Source organism: Trichechus manatus, unplaced genomic scaffold, assembly GCF_000243295.1.
Source record: "Trichechus manatus latirostris isolate Lorelei unplaced genomic scaffold, TriManLat1.0 scaffold00118, whole genome shotgun sequence".
NCBI lineage: Eukaryota > Metazoa > Chordata > Mammalia > Sirenia > Trichechidae > Trichechus > Trichechus manatus.
Window position 1 is genome coordinate 3766921 of NW_004444054.1, and position 26260 is coordinate 3793180.

The window sequence follows — 26260 nt, forward strand, 5'->3', positions numbered from 1 at the left end:
GCATCACGTATAGTGGCGTAGCGCGCTACACATAGTGAAGATGTAGTGCGTTACACGTAGTGATATAGAACATTAAACACGTCGTGATGTAGTGCGTTACATGTCGTGATGTAGAGCGTTACACATCGTGATGTAGTGCGTTACACGCTGTGATGTAGAGTGTTACATGTAGTGATGTAGAGCATTACATATTACATGTAGTGATGTAGTGCATTACATGTCGTGATGTAGAGCATTACACGTGATGTAGAGCGCTACACATAGTGATGTAGAGCATTACACGTGATGTAGAGCGCTACACATAGTGATGTAGAGCGCTACACATAGTGATGTAGAGCGCTACACATAGTGATGTAGAGCGCTACACGTAGTGATGTAGAGCATTACACGTAGGATGTAGAGCATTACATGTAGTGATGTAGAGCATTACATGTAGTTTTGAGTATTGCAGTAGTTATGCAGAATATTACATGTAGTGATAGAGGACTTGGAGCTGTCTTTCATTTCTGAATCTACTGCTCTGCAAAGATGACAGTCCTCACATCTTGCATTTGTAAAGTAGTTGACAGTTTACAAAGCACTCTCATGTATACTGTCTCATTTGCTTATGTTGATTGTAGTATATGCTGGCCTAAAGCTTCAGTGTGATTCTGCTGCAGAATCACAGAATTTCTGAGGGAGAAAGGTTATTTAGTTTGGAGATGGCAACTATGTGACCCATGCGTGCTCATGATAGTCATTGCTAGCTGATCATGGTGCTGTTTCTCATCGAACCCAGCTATGGCCTTAACACAGACTTGCAGGCAGCTGCCTCATTTCAGCTAGATTGGCAGATGAAATGAAATCTAGTGGCCATCCCTGAGCTAGTCCAGTGCCCTCATGTTTTGGAGTGCACTGATGACAAAGACTCTGGTGGTATCCTGCCTGGAGTAGAGGCAGATGTGAAATGTCTTGACAGTTGGGAAAGTCAGTTTTTTCATTTGTGTTCTTGTTATTACTTCTCTTGACAAGAGCTTGGTTTATATGACCTTGGACAATTAAAACACTTTCTCCGTGCCTCTTTTTCTTAACTTGAGATGGAATTAATGCTTGTTTTGCCCAGCTCATACGTAATTGTCAGGGGAAAATAATATCAAAATATTCTAGCATTATTGGGATTGTCTTTAAAACTCTGGAAAATATTTGGGAAGATTAAAAATAGGCCCGTCAGTAGTTCTTTCTTCCTTTATATACTCACTTCTGGTTTTCACCTGACTAGAAGTTGATTTAAATAAATTAAAAGTTGAATTATTTAAAAATTTCGAACCTAGTAATATTTAGCAGTAAACCAAACCTGTTGCTGTCGAGTCAATTCCGACTCATAGCAACTCTATAGGACAGAGTAGAACTGCCCCATAGGGTTTCCAAGGAGTGGCTGGTGGATTAGAACTGCCAGCCTTTTGGTTAGCAGCCAAACGCTTAACCACTGCACCACCAGGGCCCCCTATTTAGCAATAGTTGCCATAAATTGTCCTGCATATAGTTGCTATGAAGTAAGCTGATGATTAAACATAAGCTGAGAAATGTATATTTTTGAGTTTATACCCAAATTATTTTTCGGTTACAGCTTTGTTTTATTCAGTAGCATAAAAATGAACATTTCATAGCCTTTCTTTTCAGCTCATGTATATAATTTAAAAAATTTTTTTTAATCTTATAATAAACACCATCCTAAAAATGTTTCACAGGAAGTTTTATGTTGTATAGTGAGAATACATTTTCTTACTATAATAAGCAAATGTTTTTAAAGTAACCTTTGTGCTATGTAGGAAGGAATTTTTTGTGTGAGAGAGTTGAACCAGTTTCTTATGGAAAACAAATGCAGTTTTCCTTTTGTGTGTACATCAACATTTTGCTTAAAATTAGAGTATAAAAAACAAGTAGTGTAAAATAAACATAATAAATTTGGTAAGGAAGAAACCTGAACAATTTTTACTTTTGTTTATTGTTCTTTGTTAATCCCCATCTAGATTTGGAGGCTGATATGTGGAAGAATTATCTGCCTTGATCTGAAAGATACTTTCTGCAGTAGTCTGCTTATTTATAATTTTAGGATATTTGAAAGAAGATTTGGCAGCAGAAAATTTGCAGTAAGTTTTTATGTGTTTTTCCTTTGCTATTTAGGTTGTGGAAAAAACAATTTTGGTTTTCTTTTTCCTTGTTTTTGAATAGATTTATTTTGTTGAACCCGGTGTTATTGTGTATGATTCTTTTTAATTACATGATCCTGTATCAGATTTGGAGCATGGATGTTAACCAAAGAAAATTTAAACCATTACTATAGTAAAATAATAACAATAATAGAATAATATTGGGTGTCAGTGGATAATAAAAATTCAAACTGGCCCTGATTTTAATAAAATTCCAATCACTTATTTTGCTTAGTGGTTTGTGTGCTACTTGTTAAAAATAAAAATGCTGTAAATGTTATTTCTTCAGCATACTTAGAAATTCTGGAAGCTAATGCATTTGAACAATAAGTTTTACTCCCTCATTCTGAAAAGCTTGTTCTAATAAAAACAAACTTTTTTTTTTTTTTCCTTTTTAATATACCTGCACCAGTTCTAACTAAATAAATAGTCACTTTACTTTTTGGAGTCTCATCTCTATAATTTTCTTCCGTTTTATTTTTTAGTCCTTCTTGCTGGGTTCCTGGGTTTTGTCTGCATTTTTTGACTTCATCCTCGTTGAAGCTCTGCAGTATTCATTTGGTATCACTACAGCCAGTAATTTGCCTTCTGGATTGTAAGTAGCTCTTAAAGATTGGCTTAATTTAGGACTATTTAAACCTCATCTAAAGCATCATTGCACATGAGGATCAATAAAAGAATATTTTAAATTTTTAGGTATAGTACAATTGATTTTGTGTGTAAAAATATCCAATCTATGCTTATATTTTCATTATGTTCTTGATGGAGAATCAATTTTACTTTAATTCTTCTTTCTCCGGATTTGAAATCTATATTTTAGAGAATTTTTAGTGAACTTCATATTGCAGTCCTAAAGATAGATTAATTTTGTGTTTTTGTGTCTTAGTAATTTTCTGAATTAAACACAAAAATACAAAATTAGGTTTGTTTAGGAAGCAAAATTAATTTGAAGTTAAAGTTCTAACGGAAGATTTTTTTAAAATGATATTATTTCTCTACTGCCACCAAAGGTAAAACAAAGTCAGTATATAGGTTACAACTTTGTAGCCAGCCAGCAGTGGCCATCCTAATTCAGAATATGTATGCTTTCATATTTTGTTGATCTTCTTAGGGGAAAAGCAAAACAAAGCAGATGTGAAATAACTAGTATCCAGCAGCAGAGTTTTTAGCACTTATAAATTGCCTTAAATCGTTTCTGCATTAAGAATCTAGGACTATGTTTAGGAGATGCAATAGTATGAAACATCGATTATATATATTATTAGGTGCCATCGAGTCGGTTCCGACTCATAGCGACCCTATTCTGTGTACCATAGCCTTATTTTAACTTTAAAGATAGTTTTTGAGAACTGTTGGTTGATTGTATGTATCTTGATTCAAATTCACTTTGGGTCCCTATTTTAAAAATATAATTAATGTTCTAATTTCACACTTGCATTGTTACTATGTACGACGTTGTAGCTGCCCTTAGTAGGATTTACCAAATCATAGTTGGCATGAGTGTTGACTCATAGCTTCTTTAACAGTGTATGATTTTAAATAATGTTTGAATGGAGACTGATAAAATTCTGTGTCATAATTGTCATGCAGTTTTTGTTGAGTTCCAGAGGTTGTAATTATATTTAGACTGAGAAATTTAGGTTGACTATCATGCTATTGCGGAAAATAACGTGGGTCATCAGGAATGATTTCATATGGATTCAGAAAAGCAGCAGCGTTGCTAAATCATTAGTTTTTCCCAAAACATTTCTCATTCTGACAGTTCTGTATAAGGTCTACTGAGTTTGGAAATGTATATGTGGTTCATGTGCGTTTGTATTAGAATCGGTTTTGGGGATGGATAGTAACATTGCTTTTAATTCTTACGTATACATTGCCCCGTTGTCTTATGTGTTAGAGTTGAAGGACAGTAGAACCTCCACATTCATTTATTTCTTTATGGAATTCTATTAACTGGCACATAAAAAGAGGATTAATTCAATTTTGAAGTTGATGAGAATAATTTTACTTGTTCTAAAGGGAGAAAAGCATTTACCTGTTTAAATCTGTTTGTAGCAAGAGTTGCAAACTTGACTTAAAGATTTAACATGATTTAATTCGGCTATCGCTTGAATGAGAATATTTTTCTCTCCTTTTAAAAATTGCAGTATGACTTTTTTAGAATTTTGAAGCTTTCTTAAATATAGACTTCTTGGAACATAAATCTTTACTTCAATAAATCAACTTGGAATTTTGTAAATATATCTTCTATTGATGGTAGCAAAGCTTCAAAAACTCAAGGCAGAGAGGAACCTACTTTCTCTCTTTTTTAGTCAGAGTGCTTTACAATTTGCAGTGTTTTTCACGTAGCATTTTGTTATGTTTTTCTTTCCCATCAATTCCAACTTTATATGCACTCTCTACAATTCATTTTCTATTTAATGCTCTTTTTTCCTTTAAATTTTATTCGTTTTGTTGTTGGTGAGAATATACACAGCAAAACATACACCATTCAACAGTTTCTGTGTGTACAATTTAGTGACATTGATTACATTCTTCAAGTTGTACAACTATTCTCACCCTTTTCTGAGTTGTTCGTCCCTCATTAACATAAGTTCACTACCCCCTAGGGTTCCTAGCTAATCTTTTGAGTTACTGTTGTCAATTTGATCCCATATAGATGGTTCTTAAAGGAGCATAATGCTTCAACAAGGCGGACCTTTTTTACTAGTTAAGCTAAACCCTTGTTCAGTTTTAAGATGACTTCAGGGGATGGTTTGGTTTAAGGTTTAAAGATTATCTCAGGGCAATAGTTTCAGGGGTTCATCCACCCTCCATGGCTCCAAAAAGCCTAGAGTCCACGCGAATTTGAAATTCTGGTTTACGTCTTCCCCCTTTTGATGAGGATTCTTCTATGAAATCTTTGATCAAAATGTTCAGTAATGGTAGCCAGGCACCATCCAGTTTTTCTGGTCTCATGGCAGAGGCAGTTGTTCATGGAGGCAGTTAGCCACACATTCCGTATCCTCCTCCTATTCCTGACCTTCCTTCTTCATCTATTGTTCCAGGTGAATAGAGACCAATTGTTGTGTCGTGGATGGCCGCTTGTAAGCTTTTAAGACCCCAGGCGCTACACATCGAAACTAGGAGATAGAACAGAGGCACTAAACATGTTATTAGGCGATTAACTGGGATGTCCCATGAAACCATGACCCTAAACCTCCAAACCAGGAACCGAATCCCATTAAATTTTTGGTTCTATAAGCAGCCTCAGCAGCTTTTTTGTTGTTGCTGTTGTTGTTGTAAATGTATCTATCACACAACTTTTGCCAGTTCAACTTTTTACAGGTATACAACTTATTGACAACAATTACAATAATCAGCAGTGCAACCTTACCTTTAATCAATGCAGTATTTACATCATTGTTAATAACCCCTTCTTTCCCCCTCCCTTCCTCCTCTGGTAACCACTAAACTTTGATCTCTATACATTTGCCTTATCTTTTTATATAAGTGAAGTCATACAATATTTGTCCCCTGTGATTGGCTTATTTCACTCCACATGTTTTCAAGCTCCTCCATCCATACTGTAGCATGTATCAAGACTTCCTTTCTCCTACTGGCTAAGTAGTATCCCATTGTATGTATGTACCACATTTCATTTATCCATTCATCTGTTTATGGGCATTTAGGTTGTTTCTACCTTTTGGCTATTGTGAGTAGTGCTGCAGTAAACATTGGTGTACAAGTCTCTTTTTGAGTCTCTGCTTTCAAGTCCTTTGAGTATTTACCTAGGAGTGGAATTACTGGATCATATGGTAGTTCTCTTTTTAGTTTTTTGAGGAACCGCCACACTGTTTTCCATAACAGCTGTACCATTTTGCATTCCCACCAGCAATGGATAAGGGTTCCAGTTTCCCCATATCCTCACCAACATTTTTGGTTTTCTGTTTTTTTTTTTTTTTTTTGTTAATCTTAGTCATTCTAAACCAAAAAAACCAAGCCCATTGCCCTTGAGTTGATTCCGACTCATAGTGACCCTATAAGACAGAGTAGAACTGCCCCATAGGGTTTCTAAGGAGCACCGGGTGTGTTCAAACCACCTACCTTTTGGTTAGCAGCCAATCTCTTAACCACTACACCACCAGGGTTTCCTAGTCATCTCAGCGGGAGTGAAATGGTATCTCATTGTGGTTTTGATTTGCATCTCTCTGATGGCTAATGATACTGAGCATCTTTTTATGTGTTTGGTGGCCACTTGAACATCCTCTTTGGTGAAATTTCTGTTCAGATCCTTTAGCCATTTTATGATTGTTCTTTTTTTGTTAAGTTGTTGAAGTTTTATATATATTTTAATTATTAGAGTCTTGTCGGATATATGGTTTCTGAAGATAATCTCCCAGTTGGTAGCTTATTTTTTCACTTTTTTGGTGAAGTCTTGATGAACAAAAGTTTTTAATTTTTATGAGGTCCCATTTATTTATTTTGTCTTTTGCTGTTTATGCTTTTATATTAGCTAATCCATTGTTGAAAGTGAGGCCTGGTAGTGTTGCTACTGCTTGTTCTTCTAAGAATTTTATGGTTTCAGTTTGCACATTTAGGTCATTAATCCATTTTGAATTTATTTTTTTGTATGGTGTGAGGCACGGATCCTGTTTCCTTTTTCTGCATGTGGAAATCCACTTGTCCTAGCACCATTTATTGAAGAGCCTCTTCTTTTCCCATTGAATGGACTTAGCATCCTTGTGAAAAATCAGTTGGCCATAGACGTGTAGGTTTATTTCTGGACTCTTAATTCTATTCCGTTGGTTTATTTGTCTATTGCTATACTAGTACCAGGCTGTTTCGATTACTGTAGCTGTATAGGATGTTTTATAATTGGGAAGTATGAGTCTTCCTACTTTGTTCTTCTCTTTCAACATTGTTTTAGCTGTTTGGAGCCTCTTGCCATTCCATATAAAGTTGAGGATTGGTTTTTCTATTTCTGTAAAGAGGTCTGTTGGCATTTTGATCAGTATTGCTTTGAATCTATAGATCGCTTTGGGTAGTATTGACATCTTAACAATATTTAGTCTTCCAATCAATGAACATGGAACATCTTTCCATTTATTTAAGTCTTCTTTAATCTCTTTCAGCAATGTTTTATAGTTTTCGTTGTGTAAGTCTGCCACATCCCTGGTTAGATTTATTCCTAGGTATTTTATTCTCTTAGATGCTATTGTAAATTAAATTGTTTCCCTAATTTCCCTTTCACATTTCTCATTGCTGGTGTATAGAAACCTAACTGATTTTTGTTTGTTGACCTTGTACCCTGCAACTTTGCTAAATTCTTCTATTAACTCTAGAAGTTTTCTTGTGTACTGTTTGGGATTTTCTATATATAGGATCATATCATCTATGAATAGAGATAGTTTTACTCTTCTTTTCCAGTCTGGGTACCTTTTATTTCTTTTTCTTGTCTTATTGCTCTGGCTAGGACTCCTAATACAATATTGAATAGAAGTGATGAAAGCAAGCACCCTGGTCTTGTTCCTGATTTCAAGGTGAAAACTCTCAGTTGTTCTCCATTAAGTATAATGTTGGCTTTTCATATATGCCTGGATCATTTTGAGGCATTTTCCTTCTATTCCAATCTTCTTTAGGGTTTTTATCAAGAAAGGGTGTTGGATTTTATCAAATGTCTTTTCTCTTTTTTTCTTTAAACTTCACCACTATTGAAGCTTCTCTTACGAAGGTCACTGGTAACCAGCTAGTTTCTATTTTCAGTCTTCCCATTTGACCTTTCAGTAACACATTAAATGCTTTTGACCCCCTGTTATTTCATGAAGCAACCTGCTCTCTTGAGTCCCAGCACACTACTCTCCTGGTCTTTTTGACCAGGACATCAAACCGGTTCATTTCAGTTCAACCTCCTGCTGAGAATTTGCGTTTTCACCCCAGATATACTGAATCAGAATCTACATTTTAACAGGATGCTGAGATGAGTGTTTTGTATATATAAGATCTTGTTAAAATGTAGATGTGTACATAAAAATCACCTGGGAATCTTGTTAAACTATAGATTCTGATTCAGTATATCAAGTAGAAGTGCAAATTCTCAGCAGGGGGTGGAACCTGACCAACCCAGTTGAAAGCCCTGTTTTTGACCTTAGTTACTGTCTGTAGCTCTTTTCTCAAGCTTATTCCAAGTGGTTTCTTGGAGCTGTCTAGTCCACCGCCATGACTTGAACTATAGCTAACACCTGTTTGTTTGTTTCCTAATTCTCTATTTCTAGTCCATACTAATTTTCTGATCTTTTTAGAGTCGTATTTCCTAATAACATCTGGATTCAAAGAAAACTCAGCATGTTTGGAAGCTCTCATCTCTTCTGGTCTTCTGTCTTTCCCTACCCTCTCCTCCTTCTCGACTTCTTTTTTAGTTAATGCCATTTACATCTACTTAGTCATCCAAGCTGGAAATCTTTCCCTTTTCTCATCAATGGTGTAGGGCACCAAGTCTTATCATTCCAAGTCCTAAATAACTCATTCCTTCATCCCATCCTCTCCCCTACTATCATTATTCTAGTCCAGACTGTAGTATTTTCCTGCAAAGTCTCCCTGTCAATTTCAAGGCACTCCATGCAATACTATCAGAAGTTATCTTTCTAAAATATAGGTCTGGCTATGCCAGTCTTCCTTTTAAAAACCTTTGAGCCCTCATTCCTTTCTGAATAAAGGTCATACTCCTTTGAAAAGCCATTATGGCACTCTGAAATAGTGGGAATGACGTGGCCTTTGCCATCAGACAGACCAAAAAGTAGAGATTCCACCTCTGCCACTTACTGGGTATGTGTGATCTTGAGCAAGGTAATTCTCTCAAATTCCATTTCCTGATCTCAGTTTATAGATGAACCGCATATGTAAGTTGGAGTACTCTATACTTCATAGGGCAGTGGAAAAGATTAAAGTCAGTAACACAAAGAACCTAACAGTAGAACCCACATTATGTTGGTTTTCTTCTTCCCTTTCAAAGCCTTCATAATCTGACCTCAATCCAGTGTTTTAAGCCACTTCTTTTAAAAATAAAAACAATGAATTTGTTCATAAAATGAATGTTTCCACAATAATAAGATCCCACAAAAGAGTTTTTAAAGTTTATTTTTTCCAGGAGAGAAAGGACTTAATAATATCATACAGAATATCCTTCAGCCTGACCCTAGAGTAGTTATAAAGTGAATTTTAAAGAGATTGGGAAAAAAGAAAAACTTTTCTATCATTCATAGCATTTCACTGTTTATGTTGCTTAGTGACCGTGAACTACCTGATCGAAAAGTCTTTCTGCGCATGCTCCGAAGGTAGTTGCGGTACAGCATGACACTAATGACTCGAGCTTGAAATTGTTTTGAAACAATGTAGTAGAGAATAACATCCAGACATGTGCTGAGGTTCATGAGGAAGGTGGTAAAGGCTCCCCAGGGACTGTAACTGTTTTCTTCCCCTGCCAGCATTAGGAAAGCAAAACAGATGTGGAAAGGTGTAAAGCAGACAAGCACTTGTACCACGAGAGTGATGATGATTCGGATAGACTTCTCCTTGACTTTTGGTTTCAGCTTTGATGTCCTGCCGTGGAGGAGACTATGAATAATGACCAAGTAGCACCCAATCATGATGAACAGAGGAAGCAAGAAAAAAAATATCAGTCGAGTGAAGTTGAACATGTTAGCGGCTTTTAAGTGGATAATGTCAGAAATCTTCAGGCAGGTGGCAGGGTTGGAGGCTTTATCTGGGTCTTCATATAAAAATAGCAGAGGGATTGTGGTCAGCAGCGTCATTACCCAGATTCCCACACATGCTAGCACGGCTTTGCATGTGTTTTTAAGTTCTTTGGCATATTTTGGCTGCACAATGGCCATGTATCTGTCCGCACTAATAAAAGCAAGAAGCCATAGAGCAATACTGGGGTAAAATATGGTGAGAGCACCAAGAATCTGGCAGAAAACCTCTCCAAATGGCCATTCACCTTTTGCATAATAAAACATTCGAAAGGGTAAGGTCAGTATAAATATTAAGTCCAATAGTGCCACATTCATCATATAGATAGTTACGGTAGTTCTCTTCTTGGTGGTACAACTGAAAACCCATAATGCGGTGACATTAACGAACAATCCGACTATGAAGATACAGCTGTAGAAGACAAGGGCAGCAATTTTGTATTCTTCTGGATATAAGCTTTTAGAAGCAACAGGTTGATATTGATAGTTAGGGGTAGTCATCTTATATCTTGTTGGTAGGCATGATACTCAGAAACTGAAAAAAATGAAGGAATAAACGTATGTATTGACATATATATTGAAATATAAATGCTTAACATTTTCACACTCAGCTTGGCATGTCAGTGGATTTAAATTTTGAGAAGAGTTTATTGTTAACAGTCAATGTTTGTGTCTTAGTATTTGTTAAGGAATATATTCCCTAGATATTATTACTAATATGTAGTGACCTATTAAAAAAGAGTGTCATAATGAACAAATTTATTCATTTTTTTCTGTCCCTTCCCATCTCCCTCCTCCCCAAAAGAATTCCCGTTTTGTCATGATTTTTTTCTGTAGTGTGAAATTGGGCAGCAGTTTTTCCTATAGTAAGCATTCTTTGATTTGGATGAATTGGGAGAAGACTGTTCTGAATTTTGATTCCTATAAAATAGTTTGCCACTTTTTCTCATCTTCATTCTGTTTAAATATTTTATAACCTAGACTAGTAATGCCCTGATAATGAATTTTTACTCATTAAATACAATTTTAATATACAAAATAGATATTCAAAACTAGTAAAGGAGCCACACAACTGGTTAATCACTAAACATTTATAGTAATTTTCACTTGAGGGCAAGTTAGCCATTAAACCTTTTTTTTTTTTTTTTTAAAGTGGCAAACCCTTCTTTCATAATATCTTTTGTTCTCTTTAAATTATCTAGAAACAGCTATGTCTTGTACCACAGTCTACAGATCAAGAACTTGATTCTTGGAACAACAGATGAGCTTTTTTATAATGCTCATTTGGGAGTGCCTCATGCCCAGTCTTCCAGGTTGTGTTTACCCAGGACCTAGAAGCTGATTTCATCTGCTGCAGTAGTGCACAGAAAGCAACAGTTTCTAAGGACCATGAAAATAATACATTGCCAGGATAGCTTTCCATACCCTCACTCTACCTCGATACAGAAGCTTAAGTATTATTTATCAAATTACATTTTAAAAAGGAATATCAAGGATAAATATTAAGTCACTTGATGTGTATACAGAAACAAATTCGCATTATCAAGAAATGTCCATTTTTAATGGAAAGGAGTTCAGTTGTGATTATAAACACCACTGACCCCTTAGTGTTAAACTTCCATCACCCATGATGCAACACTAGCAACACCAGCAGAGGTTTCAGAAGTAGACTCAGTACAAAGGGACGGAAGCTTGTGGCATCCCTGTGAAATGTGGAGGTGTACGAAAAGTTTCCTTAAAAATGTTAATTTGCAGAGTGGGTTGTCTCTAATTCAGCCCTGAATCTGTCTTTATTGAAGACTGGGGGGGAGACTAGCAGTCTGTGATCAGTGGCATCATGGGCTGTTCGTAATGAAGAATTAATTTGAGCAACTGCTGTGGACAGACACAAGATAGGAGTTTTTCCTCTCTCTCCTTTTCTCTTTCCTTCATTCCTTTGTTCTTTCCTTCTTTCGTTCCTTTTTTCTTGCTTAAAGCTAGTTTGCCAAATATTTAAGTTAAATAAGATTTGGGAATACAGTTCTATATATTTAAAAACCTGTATTAATTACAATTTTCAAACATTTGCATGACTAGAATATTAATTTCTATCAAGTGACGAAAATGCTGCACAGAAAAATTAAATCTCCAGTATCATACAGAGGAGAACAATTTTAGAGGCTTGACTGTTATTTTTACTTTCAATGAATTTTTTAATAGTAGCAATTGTAATGTAAATTAAATTTTGTATTCTTTTTTCTCTCTTAGTATTGTATTGGGACTCCCTCCACCTACCCTTATCTCCTAATTTTGTCACATAAATTCCATACTTAGAAACCATTTTTGAGTAAATCTCTTCCACCAGTTGAACTCAAGCTGCTCTTTATGTATTCTATGGGAGCCTGGTGGTACAGCGGTTAAGTGCTATATGACTGTTAACCAAAAAGTCAGCAGTTAAAATCTACTAGCCGCTCCTTGGAATCCCTACGGGGCAGTTCTTCTCTGTCCTATAGGGTCACTGTGTTTTGGAATCAACTGGATGGCAGTGGGGTATTTGTCACCAACATTTGCATTCATGTGCTTAAGTCTGAAAAAAATGTGAGTGATACTTGTGTTTTAAAGGCATTATCAGTATAGATTGTGCTCTGCACACACAGAAAGAATTTTGGATAATTACTGAAAAGTAATTGGCTTTCAGATCAGCTTTTTAAAAGCTTTAGATTGTTCCATGATTATCTGTAGTTTTTTTTTTCCTTAGAAGCCATAAAGTACATTTCATGAAACAGTGTAATTGAAACTGTGTGTTGAAGAGTCTTAAGTATATTTATGATTTGTCATATCAACATTTCCTTAAACTAAAAAAAAATTATCATTAATGTAAGACAATATTGAAAATAAATGTAAATAGGAATAAAAATAATAATTGACCATCTCAAAAAAAAAAGAAAATAAATGAAGAATCATATTAGTAATATGGAAAGATGATAACATAATCCATTTCAAGGTTTTTCACCAACATGGTTTCAGTAATATAAATATTAGTGAAATAAAATAATGATTTTAAAATTTAGTAAGTAAATTATTAATTCTGATAATGATCTATGATGAAGTTAATTAAATGCTGCTTACCTCCTGTCCTTCAAAAAGCTGTGCCAGAGATGAACATTTTTCAGTATGCCCAGTTCTGTAAAAGAGATATCCTTTGATGGCTTGTGTTAAAATATAGCACTTTCTGCAAATGATAAATATACAAAATGGTATATTTCTTTTGTTTTCGGCACTTTTGTTGCATTAAAAAGATGTTTCAGACATAACCAATTCAGACATAGGTGTAGGAGTTGGTGCCTGGTCCGCTGTAGTTGCTGCTTCGTTTCTTTCAGGAAGTGCTTAGAAAAAGTTTTCTTTTAACTTATGACTTTACCCTGGATGTGGTTTTTCCCTTTCACAAATGATTTGTTTATGAAGTCACGTTTAGCATAAGCCCGCCTTGAAATGAAGGCATATATTTAAAAAAAAATACAAAAATGGGAAAATTACTTCAATTAGTTTACTTTGGTGCTTAAAGTCTGCGTCATCTATGGAAAAAGAATGAGATTTGATGTTGAGTAGAGCCGGTTTCAAAGCCTAGCTTATCCATGGCTTCTTCACTTTCTAAGCTGTGTGACTTTGTTTAGTTACTTGACTACCTGAGCCTTTGTTCCTAGTTTCTGTACAGAAAAAATACCCATTAGTCAGATAATAACCATCAGTAGGATTGTGAGGAGTCTAAATCAGAAAAATGCAGAGCACTTAATGTAGTACCTGGCACTTAGTAGGTACTCCTAAATAGAGTCCAGTGCCTAAACAAAGCACCTAAAAATCATAGAATATCCACTTTTTACTATTTAAACATTTCTAAATGGTTCAAATTTGGGACCCTCAGTTTTTTGCTTCTGCTTTTCATATACATTTACCCACTTAAGGTTCTCTAATTTTTTAAGTCCCTGATGCTTCATTTCTCTTTTCTGTCATATAAAAGTCTAGAAATGATTTCTGTTGCCTAAAGATCTCTGCAAATGCTAAGAAGGGACTCAGAGTCTTTACTGGAATTATTTACATATAAAGAGTATTTTAGCCAAAAACAGAAATGAAACCAATGGAAAGGGAAGTGATAGTTCAAATTGAGCAATTTAATCATTGCCTACCTTATTATATTCAGTTTTTTACTTTCTCTTTTCTTTTTTAAAAAAAAAAAAATCTCATTTTGCTTGTCCTGAGATTTTAATTATTTTTGTATTTGGTTATATATGATTTGTTAACTTTAAAAGAACATGAATTTAACTGCATTTGTGTGTTTTAAATTTAATATAGTTTGAAGACCCATGCTCTGTTTTTTCTCAGACAAAATAGTAGTATAAGTCCTTGTCTTTGGAGAGAAGTTAATATGGATCTCCTTTCCACTTAATTTTATAAATTATATAAATTTAGTACTCCCCAAATTCCTTTTCCCAAGCAATTTCTGTGCAGCTTTAAAATTTTATAGACCTGTAGACAATCTGACAGTTACTTACCTCAGAGCAAAAGAATATGATGAGGTGGTAAACCAATAGAACCCAGATATAACCAAAGTGATAGATAATCCTAATTGAAATAGATCTAAATCAACAATGAAAGTAGAGTTCCCTAAAGATATTGAAGACTGTATCAGTTGGAGGAGAAGGCTGGTATATGGCAGCGAAATCAGTCCTGGGGCCACTGGAGTCCCCAGGCCAAGAGTTTGCAGTGTGATGTTTCAGTAACTGAAGAGTGATACAATCAAAGTCCTCAGGACAGTTGATTGAGTAGAACCCTGTGGTTACTGTGATGTACACGACATCCTTCTACAAATTCTAATCTCACAGTTAAAGAACGAAAAGACATGGAGATGACTATACAGGAAGAACACACCTGGTAATATGAGGACGTAGCAGTTCAGAAGAAAGAGTGATTGTGGAGGATCACGATTGGTGAAGAAATGACAGATGTGTTACTGTGTTATTTAAATATAAACCTGTATACTGGTTAGTGTGTATATAATTGAAGATTTAGATATACAGGTATCTGTATATTAAAAAGTAACCACATATCTATAAGGTTAAAAGTTATTGGTTTAAAAAGAATTACTTAGGATTTTTTTTATTATCTCTGCCATTAATCTTATCTGTATTACTGAAGGTAGGCAAAGTTGAATAACCATCAGGCAGTGTTCTAAGCTTTACATGCATTATCTAATTTAATCTTCATGGAGACGGCAATGTGTGCTGAGGACACAATAGTATATTTACTCATGATTCTCAGATTGTATGCTCTTTCTGTATTTTGTATTATTTTATTATATTTTGCTATAGTAATCTTTATTGAAGTTGGCCCTACTTAATTGAGACTCATCAGAATAATAATTTGACCTAGCAAAAAATCTCCTGAGGGAATAGACTGTCCATCCTTTCTTTTCCATGTTTCTCACTACTGAGCTGATATTCCCAAGGAAAGGTTTTGTGACTTGTATTCTGTCAGCCTGTAAATTTAACTTCGGTGCCTAGGAAGATCTCTGCAATTCAATATTTACCAGTCTTTGAGAATACCTCTTTATGGCTCATTGCTGAAAGGAAAATGATAGCTGCCTCAAAGTGGGGAGCTGGGCCAGGTGATCTCTGAGGGACCATTCAACTGATCATGGACTCATGAAATGTTAAATTGGAAGTGGCTTTACAAATCACCTTTTAACTCCCTCATTTTGTAGTTAGACGATAACTAATGGCTGAGATTATTTAAGCACATTTAATGACAAAGCTGGGGTTAGAACTTGGGCTTTTGATTCATGGTTCTATGATTAAAAAGCAAATTTTTAAAAATTTAGCCTGCTTAGAATTTCATTAGTTGGTTGCTGTTTCTTGAGAATACATATATAAGCATTGGAAAAATTTTTGTGATCTACCTCAAAATTTATATCTCAAAATTTGTTAGAATACAGATTTCTGGGCCCTAAGAAACATGCTCAGTGTGTTTGGGATGTGGCCTTGGAATCTGTTTTCTAACTAGTACCCAAGTGATAATGAAGCTGATTGTCTGTGGTGTAGACTGTTAGAAACTCTGTCGAAGGTATATTTGGGAATTTGAGAGTTAATCATGAAGAGAATTCCTGCAAACACACACAACAGTTGAATCATCCAAGGCAAAAATTGGTTCTTTGAAAAACACTAATGATAATGATAAATTCCAAATGAGACTTATCAAGAAAAAGAGAAAGAAAGCACAAATTTCTGATACCAGAAATGAAAAAGGGGGCATCACTACACATCCTTCAGACATTAAAAGGATACTGAGGGACCGAGCCTTCTTTGTCATGGCTTCTTCCCTTCTCTCTGTTGACAGCTGATAGATACCCACAAATGGAATTACTATAAAAAAAGGGCCAGTTCTGGCCTCTTCTGGCACTTTGCTCACCCACACAGTACATTCTTCCTGGCACATCAGGACTAGAGAGAACTTCTGCTCTAACCAGTTCAGCTTAACCTCCTCCATTTTTTCTGGACCTTGGTGTCCTGGCTTTCTTAACCATCATATGATCCCCGCTTTTGACTATTTTGCTTTCATAGTCCCATTAGACTGCTAAGCCAGGCGCACCCCTCCCACAAAAGAAAAACAAAAAGCGTTTTTTATTTTGAAAAATGGTCAAACACATAGAAATTTGCAGTGAAGTCTTGTTTAGTTTTCACCTGAATTCATCAATGGTTAATATTTGGCCAAATTTGTGTGTGTTTGTACGTGTGTGTGTGTGTCTGTGTGTGTGTATATATGTGTGTCTCTCATTCAGTATGTGTGTATGTGTACATATTATCCTTTTTTTTGAACCATTTGAGAGTAAATTATAGACCTCATGATTCCTTACTCTTAAATTCTTTTACATATATTTCCTAAGTATAAGAACATTCTCTTAGGTACTTATAGTTATCAAATTCAAGAGACTTAACATTGTTTCAGTATTATTCTCTAATATATAGTCCATATTCAAATTTTGCCAGTTGTCTCAATAGTGTCATTATAGCATTTTTCCCCCCAAATCCATAATCACATGTTGTGTTTAGGTGTCTGGTCTCTTCTAAGCCAGCATTTAATACCTATTTTTGACCATTTAGGTTTTGCTGCCTCAGATTATTATACCTTTATAATCTGAGCTGTGAGATTCTCTCTCCTAGATATAACTGTCAGAGATAATCCAGCCTGGGTAGGACAGACCCAGATGCCATTGTTTAAAAGATCCAAGCTCTGGATAGTTAGTCCCTCCCACCATGTCCTGCCCTGTGGTAGGGGCAGTGAAAGCAGAGGATTCACTTTGATGGGGCACTGCCTACCGTGACTGTGATGGCCGCCTACTTCATTTGGGAACAGCCAAGATTGACCTTAAAGCTGAGCCCATCTTTGGGCTTGTCTGTACTTGCTTGTAAGTTGATAAAAGCTGTAAAGAGCAGTAAACACACTACCTCCACAGACTGAACACTGTAAGGGAAAATGACCAGTAGCAGAGTAAACATTTCCTTGGAGCCTAAAACAGTCATCTTAGGTAGAATGATCATGACATTGTGGTATATGGAGCAGACCTCACCATCAGAACAGAGGTTCTACAGGAGAGGAGTGTCCTCTTGTTCAGGCCACAAACATGCTTCAGTGATGAGAAATATGGTTGTTACCAGCAGTGACCACAGATGGAGTGTAAATAGGTCACATCCTTCCAGGAACCAGTCTAGTGGAGTGCATAGTGTTAAACTTTGAAACTGAATGGACCCTTCCATCTGAACCCAGAGGGCAGCCCTCTCTAGAGAAGTCTTGGACAGCGAGAGCAGAACAATCTTCTGGACAGTATGTATATAATAAAGACTGAGACAACCTTACAAAATGATAATAAGATGATGTGCTGATAAATTAGAAAATTACTATATTTTTACACAGATAACACATGACTTCTACGTTTGTTTGCCAACCGCGCCCTCCCCCCTGAGGAATTTTTATAAGTGCGCTATGCAAATTTTTTTTTTTTACAGCAACAAGTAAAAAAAAAATCGGCATAGTGGCGCTTATGAAAATACCTCGCAGGGGGAAGGCGTCGTTGGCAAACAAATGTAGAAAGTACACGTTATTTGCGTAAAAATATGGTACTTCAAATGGACGTATTTGTAGAAAAATATATTGAAACTGACACTGGAAGAATAGTCCTCTATTAAAAAAAATTAAATGATAATTAAAAATCTTACCATAAAGAATAGGCTAATATGACTTCACCAGTGCATGTCACCAAACATTGAAGGACAAAATAATACCACTCTTATATGAATTCTTCCAGAGAATAGAAAAAGAGAGAGCATTCTCCAACTGCTTCTATGAGACAAACCATAACCTTGATAACAAAACCTGCTAAGGATTTCACAAGACAGGAAAGTTATAGACTGACCCTTATACATGAACACAGATGCAAAAATTCTGAACAGTATTTTGAAAACCAAATTCAGCAATATATGAAAAGGATAATATATTCTAAACAAAGTTGGATTTATTTCAGGAGTGCAAGATTGGTTTAAAATTGAACATCAATGTAAATTCATCCTACTATAAGAATTAAGGAGACTACAATATGATCACCTAAATGGATGCAAAATGTGTAATTTGATAAAATCGAACATCCATTCATAATTTAAAAAAGAATTAGAAATAGATGGGACTTTTCTTAACCTGAAAAAGGATTTCTACAAAAAGGCTACAGCAAATACAGTAGAATAATGTTGACAGCTTTTCCTTTGAGATTGGGAATAAGATAAAGATGTCCATTATTACAACTTTTTCAGTGTTATACTTGAGATACTAGCCAGAGGGATAAGGCAAATAAGAAATAAGAGGTAAAAGACTGGAAAGTAAGAAATGGTCTTTATTTGAAGATTATATGATGTATATATTGAAAATTTAGAATTTACAGATAAATTATGTTTAGCAAGGTTCCTGGATATACAATAAATATATAAAGTTAATTGCGTTTCTATATATCAGCAACAAATAGTAAGTGGAAATCTTTAAAAAGATACTATTTACAATAGCATGAAAAACATTAAATATAGTAGTCCCCCCTTATCCACAGTTCCAGGTTCCATGGTTTCGGTTACCTGTGGTCAACCACGGTCTTGAAAATATTAAATGGAAAATTCCAGAAATAAACAGTTTATGAGTTTTAAATTGTGTGCCATTCTGAGTAGCATGCTGAATCTTGAACTGTCCCACCCATGAGGTGACTTATCCCTTAATCCAGCATATCCATGTTGTATATATACTACATGTCCATTAGTCACTTAGCAGTCTCCGTTATCAGATCAGCTGTTACGGTATTGCACTGCTTATGTTCAGGTAACCCTTATTTTACTTAGTAATTGTTCTATTTTATTATTAGTTATTGTTGTTAATCTCTTCCTGTGCCTAGTTTATAAATTAAACTTTATCATAGGTACGTGTGCATAGGAAAAACCATAGTATATATAGGTTTCAGTACTATCCACAGTTCCAGGTATTCACTGGTGGTCTTGGAACATATCCCCCATGGGTAAGGGAGGACTGCTGTACCTAGTAATAAATTCAGTAGAAGATATGTAAGACTTCTGTGCATAAAATTATAAAACCATATTAAGAGAAATTAAATAGACCTAACTAAATAATAGAGTATGCCGTGTTCATGGATTGGAAGACAGTATTGTGAAGATGCTCCTTTTTCTCAAATTGGTATATAGATTCAATGCAACAGAAATCTCAACAAGTTGTAAGTTTGTTTGCTTGCTTGTTTTTGATGGGACTTAACAAGCTAATTCTAAAATTTATATGACACTGTAAAGGACCAAGAGTAGTCAGGCACCCTGGGGAGGCCCTGGGGGATGTGGATGGTTACTCAATGGCAACTAACAACAACTGGAGGAAGAGCAGGCAGGAAGGATTGGCTCTACCAGCTATCAAGATGTATTTATAAAGATTCAGAAATTAACATATTGCTTCTGTTATTAGTAGCCGTTGAGTGGATTCTGACTCATGGTGACCCCATGTGTGCAGAGTAGAACTGCTCCATAGGGTTTTCAAGACCTTTCAGAAGCAGATCACCAGGCCTGTCTTCCAGAGTGCCTCTGGGTGGGTTTGAACCACCAACCTTACGGCCAGTAGTCGAGCACTTAACCACTTGTGCCACCTAGAGGCTCCTAGATAAATAACTGATGGAATAGAATAAGTAAATAATAGAGCTATGCCTGTGTGAATACTTGATTTATTATAAAGGTACCACTGCAGAGCAATGAAGAAAGAGAAGGCTTTTTAGTGAATGGTACTACGTCAGAGATTCATAGTGGAAAAAAAGGAAACTTGAACTCTACCTAACACCTTATACAAAAATCAGTTCCAGATGGATTGTAGCTGTAAATATGATACACAAAGCAAAGTTTTTAGGAGATAATATAGGAAAATGCTTCATGACCATGGTGCAGAGAAGGGTTTCTTAATAGGACATAAAAAGCACTAACTATAAAGGAGAAGATTGATAAATTTCACAAAATTAAAATTCAGCACTTGTCTTTATCAAAAGATACTATTAAGACTCAAGAGGTAAGCCAAGTGATAGGGTTATTTTTGTTAGGTGCCATTGAGTCGGTTCCGACTTGTGATGACCCCGTGTACAGCAGAACGAAACACTGCCCGGTCCTGCACCATCCTCACAATCATTGCTATGTTTGAGCCCATTGTTGCAGCCACTGTGTCAGTCCATCTTGTTGAGGGTCTTCCTCTTTTTCAGTGACCCTCTACTTTACCAAGCATGATGTCCTTCTTCAGGGACTGGTCCCTCCTGATAATATGTCCAAAGTACTAGAGATGAAGTCTCACCATCCTCGCTTCTAATGAGCATTCTGGCTGTACTTCTTCCAAGACAGATTTGTTTGTTCTTCTGGCAGTCCATGGTATATTCACTATTCTTCACCAACACCATATTCCAAAGGCATCAATTCTTCAGTCTTCCTTATTCATTGTCCAGCTTTCACATGCATATGAGGTGATTGAAAACACCATGGCTTGGATCAGGCCCACCTTAGTCCTCAAAGTGACATCGTTGCTTTTAAACACTTTAAAGATATCTTTTGCAGCAGATTTGCCCAATACAGTACATCATTTGATTTCTTGACTGCTGCTTTCGGGTGTTAATTGTGGATCCAAGTAAAATGAAGTCCTTGACAACTTCAGTCTTTTCTCCATTTATCATGATGTTGCTTATTGGTCCAGTTGTGAGGATTTTTGTTTTCTTTATGTTGAGGTATAATCCATACTAAAGGCTGTGGTCTTTGATCTTCATCAGTAAGTGCTTCAAGTCCTCTTCACTTTCAGCAAGCAAGGTTGTGTCATCTGCATATTGCAGGTTGTTAGTAAGTCTTCCTCCAGTTCTGATGTGCCTCATTCTCTTCATATAGTCCAGCTTTTTGGATTATTTGCTCACCATACAGATTGAATAAGTATGGTGAAAGGATACAACCCTGATACACACCTTTCCTAACTTTAAAGCACACAGTATCCCCTTGTTCTATTCGAATGACTGCCTCTTGGTCTGTGTACGGGTTCCTTATGAGCACAATTAAGTGTTCTGGAATTCTCATTCTTTGCAATGTTATCCATAATTTGTTATGATCCACACAGTCAAATGCCTTTGCATAGTCGGTAAAACACAGGTAAACATCTTTCTGGTATTCTCTGCTTTCAGCCAGGATCCATCTGACATCAGCAATGATATCTCTGGTTTCACGTTCTCTTCTCAGTCCAGCTTGAATTTCTGGCAGTTTCCTATCAATGTACTGCTGCAACCGGTTTTGATTTATCTTTAACAAAATTTTACTTGCATGTGATATTACTGAAATTGATAATTTCTGCATTCGGTTGGATCACTTTTCTTTGGAATAAGCATAAATATGAATCTCTTCCAGTTGGTTGGCCAGGTAGCTGTCTTCCAAATTTCTTGGCATAGACAAGTGAGCACTTCCAGCATTGCATCCGTGTGTTGAAACATCTCTATTGGTATTCCGTCAGTTCCTGGAGCCTTGTTTTTCGCCAATGCCTTCAGTGCAGCTTGGACTTCTTCCTTCAATACCATCACTTCTTGATCATATGCTGCCTCCTGAAATGGTAGGATGTGTGAATGTGAGCCAGCAGAGACCTGGGGGTCTCTGCCTTCATATTTTCTGCATGGAAACCTTAATATTTCCAGTATTCATTTAATAAAATGAAAGCCTTGAAACGTACCTGCTGGTGTTTGGGGCCTTGATGGGGTCATGCTACTTCCTGGCCTTTGCCCTCCTTTCATCATACTTTTTTTGGGGGATGTTGTTCTTTAGTGTGTGTATTTTTATCTTATCTTTAATTTTTAAGTTGGCTTATTCTCCTTAACATATTTGATTTTATTTACTCTTTAGAAATTTTCTCATTCTAGCTGATTATTAGCTAATTTGTTACCTACTTTTAACTCTTTCTCCTTTAACCATTACTTTTATGTACGGCAAGCTGGGAGCGCAGCTGCAAGAATGGGCCAGGTCTGAGGATAGCCCGTTTCCTAAGCCAGACAAGCTCTCTCATCCACTTGATCCCCCCACAACTCTCCCAGAAGAGCTGTAGCTCCTCATAGTGGAGAATGTCTTGAAGACATTATAATCAGCCTGCTGAGGAAGACATGAAAAGTGTGTGAGATGTAACCAATGTCACTGAACAATATGTATATAAATTGTTAAATGGGAACCTAATTTGCTGTGTAGGCTTTCAGCAAAAACTCAATAAAATATTTTTTAAAAAGAAAGAAAGAAGGAAACAGTATAGTTTGCATGTACTTATAAGAAAATGCAGTAGTAGTGGAGTTTCACCAGGAAAGGGCTGGTTATGGACTGAATTGTGTCCCCTACAGTATATGTTATATGTTAGAATATATGTTAGAATCCTAACTCCCTAGACCTGTGGATATAATTTCATTGAGAAACAGGGTTTTCTTTGTTGTGTTAATGAACTTGTATCAGTGTAGGGTGTGTCCTAAACCTAGTCACTTCCCAGTTACATAAGAGCAGTGCAGACACAGAGACAAGCAAGCACAAACAGGGGAGGATAGATGCCACTTGAAGATTGCCCAAGAACTGAGGAACACCAAGGCTACAGATGCTGAAAGAGACAAGGACTTCCCCGGGGACAGACAGAGAGAGCCTTCCCCTTGAGCCAGTGCCCTGAATTTGGACTTCTGACCTCCTAAACTGTATAAAGTTCTATTCTTTAAAGCAAAAAAAAAAAAAAAAGTGTGTGGTGTATTTTGAGGGGTGTGCATGGAATAAAACTGGTTTGCTCAGAAGAAGTGTTTACCAGAGTTCTCCCTCTTACGCTTATAAATTAAGTCTAGTTCCAGCAAAAAATTAATTGAATTTTTGCAACAGTATTGTCTTTTTATTGCTAATACTTTTTGTATGGATGTTCTTTATGAGAAGTTTATGACTTTTGGCCCATACAGCCTCTTGCCATCAGCAAGCCACACTGTCTGGAGTTTTAACAAAAAAGAGAAGGAAGTGGATAGGTAGTACCACCCTCAGGGACCCACAGGGTGGCCTGCTAGTGTATTTCTTTGGATGGAGGAACCCAAACTCTTGGGTGGCTTCATCCTGCCTCTGGTATAGGAGTTTATTCTTCTAACATTTATGTAACGCTTTATTCAGGATCAGTAATCATAGGTTTTTACAACTGGGAGTAAGAGGTACCTATGACATGTTTTATAGTTGTATTGTTACTAATCCCTTGGTTATATTCTCATTTATCTCTTGTATTACTTTTCTCGTTTTGTGTCTGTGTTAATAAGGACCTGGCACATACACCTTCAAATATTTCAGTGCATCTCGCGTAGTGCTTCACCATAGTAGGCTCTCAATAAATAGATTTATTGATTTGACTGATGTTCATGTTTTTCTATAAGAAAGCAAGCTATACCATATCCTGAAAAACAAATGCCTAATGTTTCTAGGTAGATATGATCACAAAGACATATCAAGTAAAAGAATGAGACAAAAAATGAAATAAGTAAATTAAATCCCTAGTAAATATTTTCTAAGTTTTAGACATGGCCCCAGAAGCTGTAATAACTTTGAAAAACTCAGAGCTTTTTAGCCAGAGAAGAGAAGGTGTAGTGGCACTATACCTGTCCGTTAGTTCAGTACACATTATTGAGTATCCACCAAGGTAAAGAGATGAGGAAGTTTCTGCCTTAGAGATTACAGTATAGAAAGGATGACAGATATGCAAGTAAATATATATTTGTCAGTATAGTTTATGATTATTAAAAATTCTACTATCTTTCCTGTAAAGACAAAACAAGACAGAAATTAAGAAAGAACGAGGCAGGGTGTTAGAAGTCAAGCAGAAAGGGAATTTTAAAAGGAAGTCTGAACTCCACTAAAGAAAAGGATGTGATTTCTTTTGATATAACATTCTAAGTGAACATAGAGTGACTAGGTTTTGTGTATTATTGAGAGGTATAGTGCTTGTCGGGGCAGGTACACTTGAGTGACCTCTCAGTGAGTCTGTGTTTACAGAATTTCAATAGGGCATTGTCAAATTGGTTTCAGGCCAAGATCTGGTGGCATTTGTATTTGATAGATCATTAATATGGTTTATTTACAGAGGTAATTAATATTTTCTGTGTGCTGTTAGTCATGTAACAAGTATTTAATCCATTTAACAAGAATTATTATTCCTTCATATATCTAATGTTCAGCTTTATAGAACCTAAGAGAAATAGTAAGATATGTAAACATAAACAGGCCTAGTTAAAACAGGTACCTAACCATCTAATCTATACGTAGGTAGAGTTTCTAAATTATGTGGTACAATTAGTTTAAAAATAGGACAGCGTATAATGAGATGCTAATTTCCTGTTACAGAGAATATAAGCAAAAGGAATGTGGGAATTAGATCAGTGTATCCCAGAGTCATTCGCATTTATAAGCAGTCTTATTTAAATATTTACCTTTATATGAACTACAAACAAGATCATGATTAATGAATTTGCAGCCTTACATTTTCATGAGTGCCAGTATATACTGAGGTTTGTGTTTAGCCATGGAAGTTAAGCACTCATTGTCTTAGTAATCTAGTGCTGCTGTAATAGAAATATCACAAGTGGATGGCTTTAACAAACAGAAATTTATTCTCTCCCGGTTTAGGAGGCTAGAATTCCAAATTCAGGGCACCGGCTCCAGGTGAAGCCTTTCTCTCTCTGTTGGCTCTAGAGGAAGGTCCTTGTCATCAACCTTCCCCTGGGTCTAGGAGCTTCTCAGCACAGGGACCCCGGGTCCAAAGGATTCACTCTGCTCCCGGCTCTTCTTGCTTGGTAGTAGGAGATCCTTCTCCTCTCTGCTCAATTCTCTCTTTTATATCTCAGAAGAGACTGACTCAAGATACACCCTAATCCTGTAGATTGAGTCCTGCCTCATTAACATAACTGCCTCTAATCTTGCCTCATTAACAGAGTTAGGATTTCCAACACATAGGGTAATCACATCAGATCACAAAATGGTGGACAGCCACACAGTACTGGGCATCATGGCCTAGCCAAGTTGACACACATTTTTGGGGATACAATACAGTCCATAACACTCAGTAAATCTTCATTGAGTGCCCACAATAGTGCTATAACAGTTGTGATGAAAAGACTTAAAATTTTCGAACAGCTAAGTAACTGCCATGTGCTAAATCCTGAATACTGTACTAAATACTGAAATATAGAATGCTATAATGAAGTGTCCTAGGGACATCAGATTAAGCTCAAGCTAACAAGTTTGCTCAGTATTTACTTTGTGCCAAGCATATGACATAGTTCCTGTCTTTAAAGTTTTTTAAACTCCAGGAATTCTTATTCTTGGATCCACCAATTTCTGAGGAGCCTATGAATAGGCTTCTGAAATGGCTTGAAGAATTTTGTGGGTATGAATGTAGATACATTTTTTTTGGAGGAGAGGGTTCTGTGTGTTTCTTCAGATTCTCAAAGTTCCAAAGGAATTGACTTTTGAAGAATCTTAGAAATAACCAGTAGTTACTTAACAAAGAAAGAATAGTGTTCTGACCAGCAATTGCAAAAACTTGGAGTCCTGAAAGGCTCTGGTACCTTTGGGACATAGTGATGAGGTAAAGTAAAATCCTTATTATTCTTGACAATAGTGAGTACTTAATAACTATTAACTACCATCATTGTTCATGAATTTGGATAATATTAGAATCCATTGTCACAGTTGTTCAAGCTCTTCCTTTAAAAAAAAAGTGCATGTAAAT

At 36.1% G+C, this 26260-nt stretch overlaps 2 protein-coding genes across 4 annotated transcripts in view; one reads left to right on the forward strand and one right to left on the reverse strand.

Annotated features, from left to right (window-relative positions):
• The window catches only part of UBAC2 (UBA domain containing 2), a 239994-nt gene that overhangs the window by 44908 nt on the left and 168826 nt on the right, over nt 1-26260 (forward strand). For all 3 annotated transcript variants that reach the window (XM_004384158.2, XM_023738519.1, XM_023738520.1), the window contains exons 3-4: nt 2010-2129; nt 2675-2784. In XM_004384158.2, coding sequence (XP_004384215.1) covers nt 2010-2129; nt 2675-2784 — 230 coding nt within the window. The remainder of the gene's footprint in view (nt 1-2009; nt 2130-2674; nt 2785-26260) is intronic.
• Nucleotides 7800-17915, reverse strand: GPR18 (G protein-coupled receptor 18). The gene is made up of 2 exons (XM_004384159.3): nt 13028-17915; nt 7800-10454 (listed from the first exon to the last, which is right to left on the reverse strand). The coding sequence occupies exon 2, from the start codon at nt 10418-10420 to the stop codon at nt 9425-9427; it is 996 nt and encodes a 331-aa protein (XP_004384216.1). The 5' UTR covers nt 10421-10454; nt 13028-17915; the 3' UTR covers nt 7800-9424.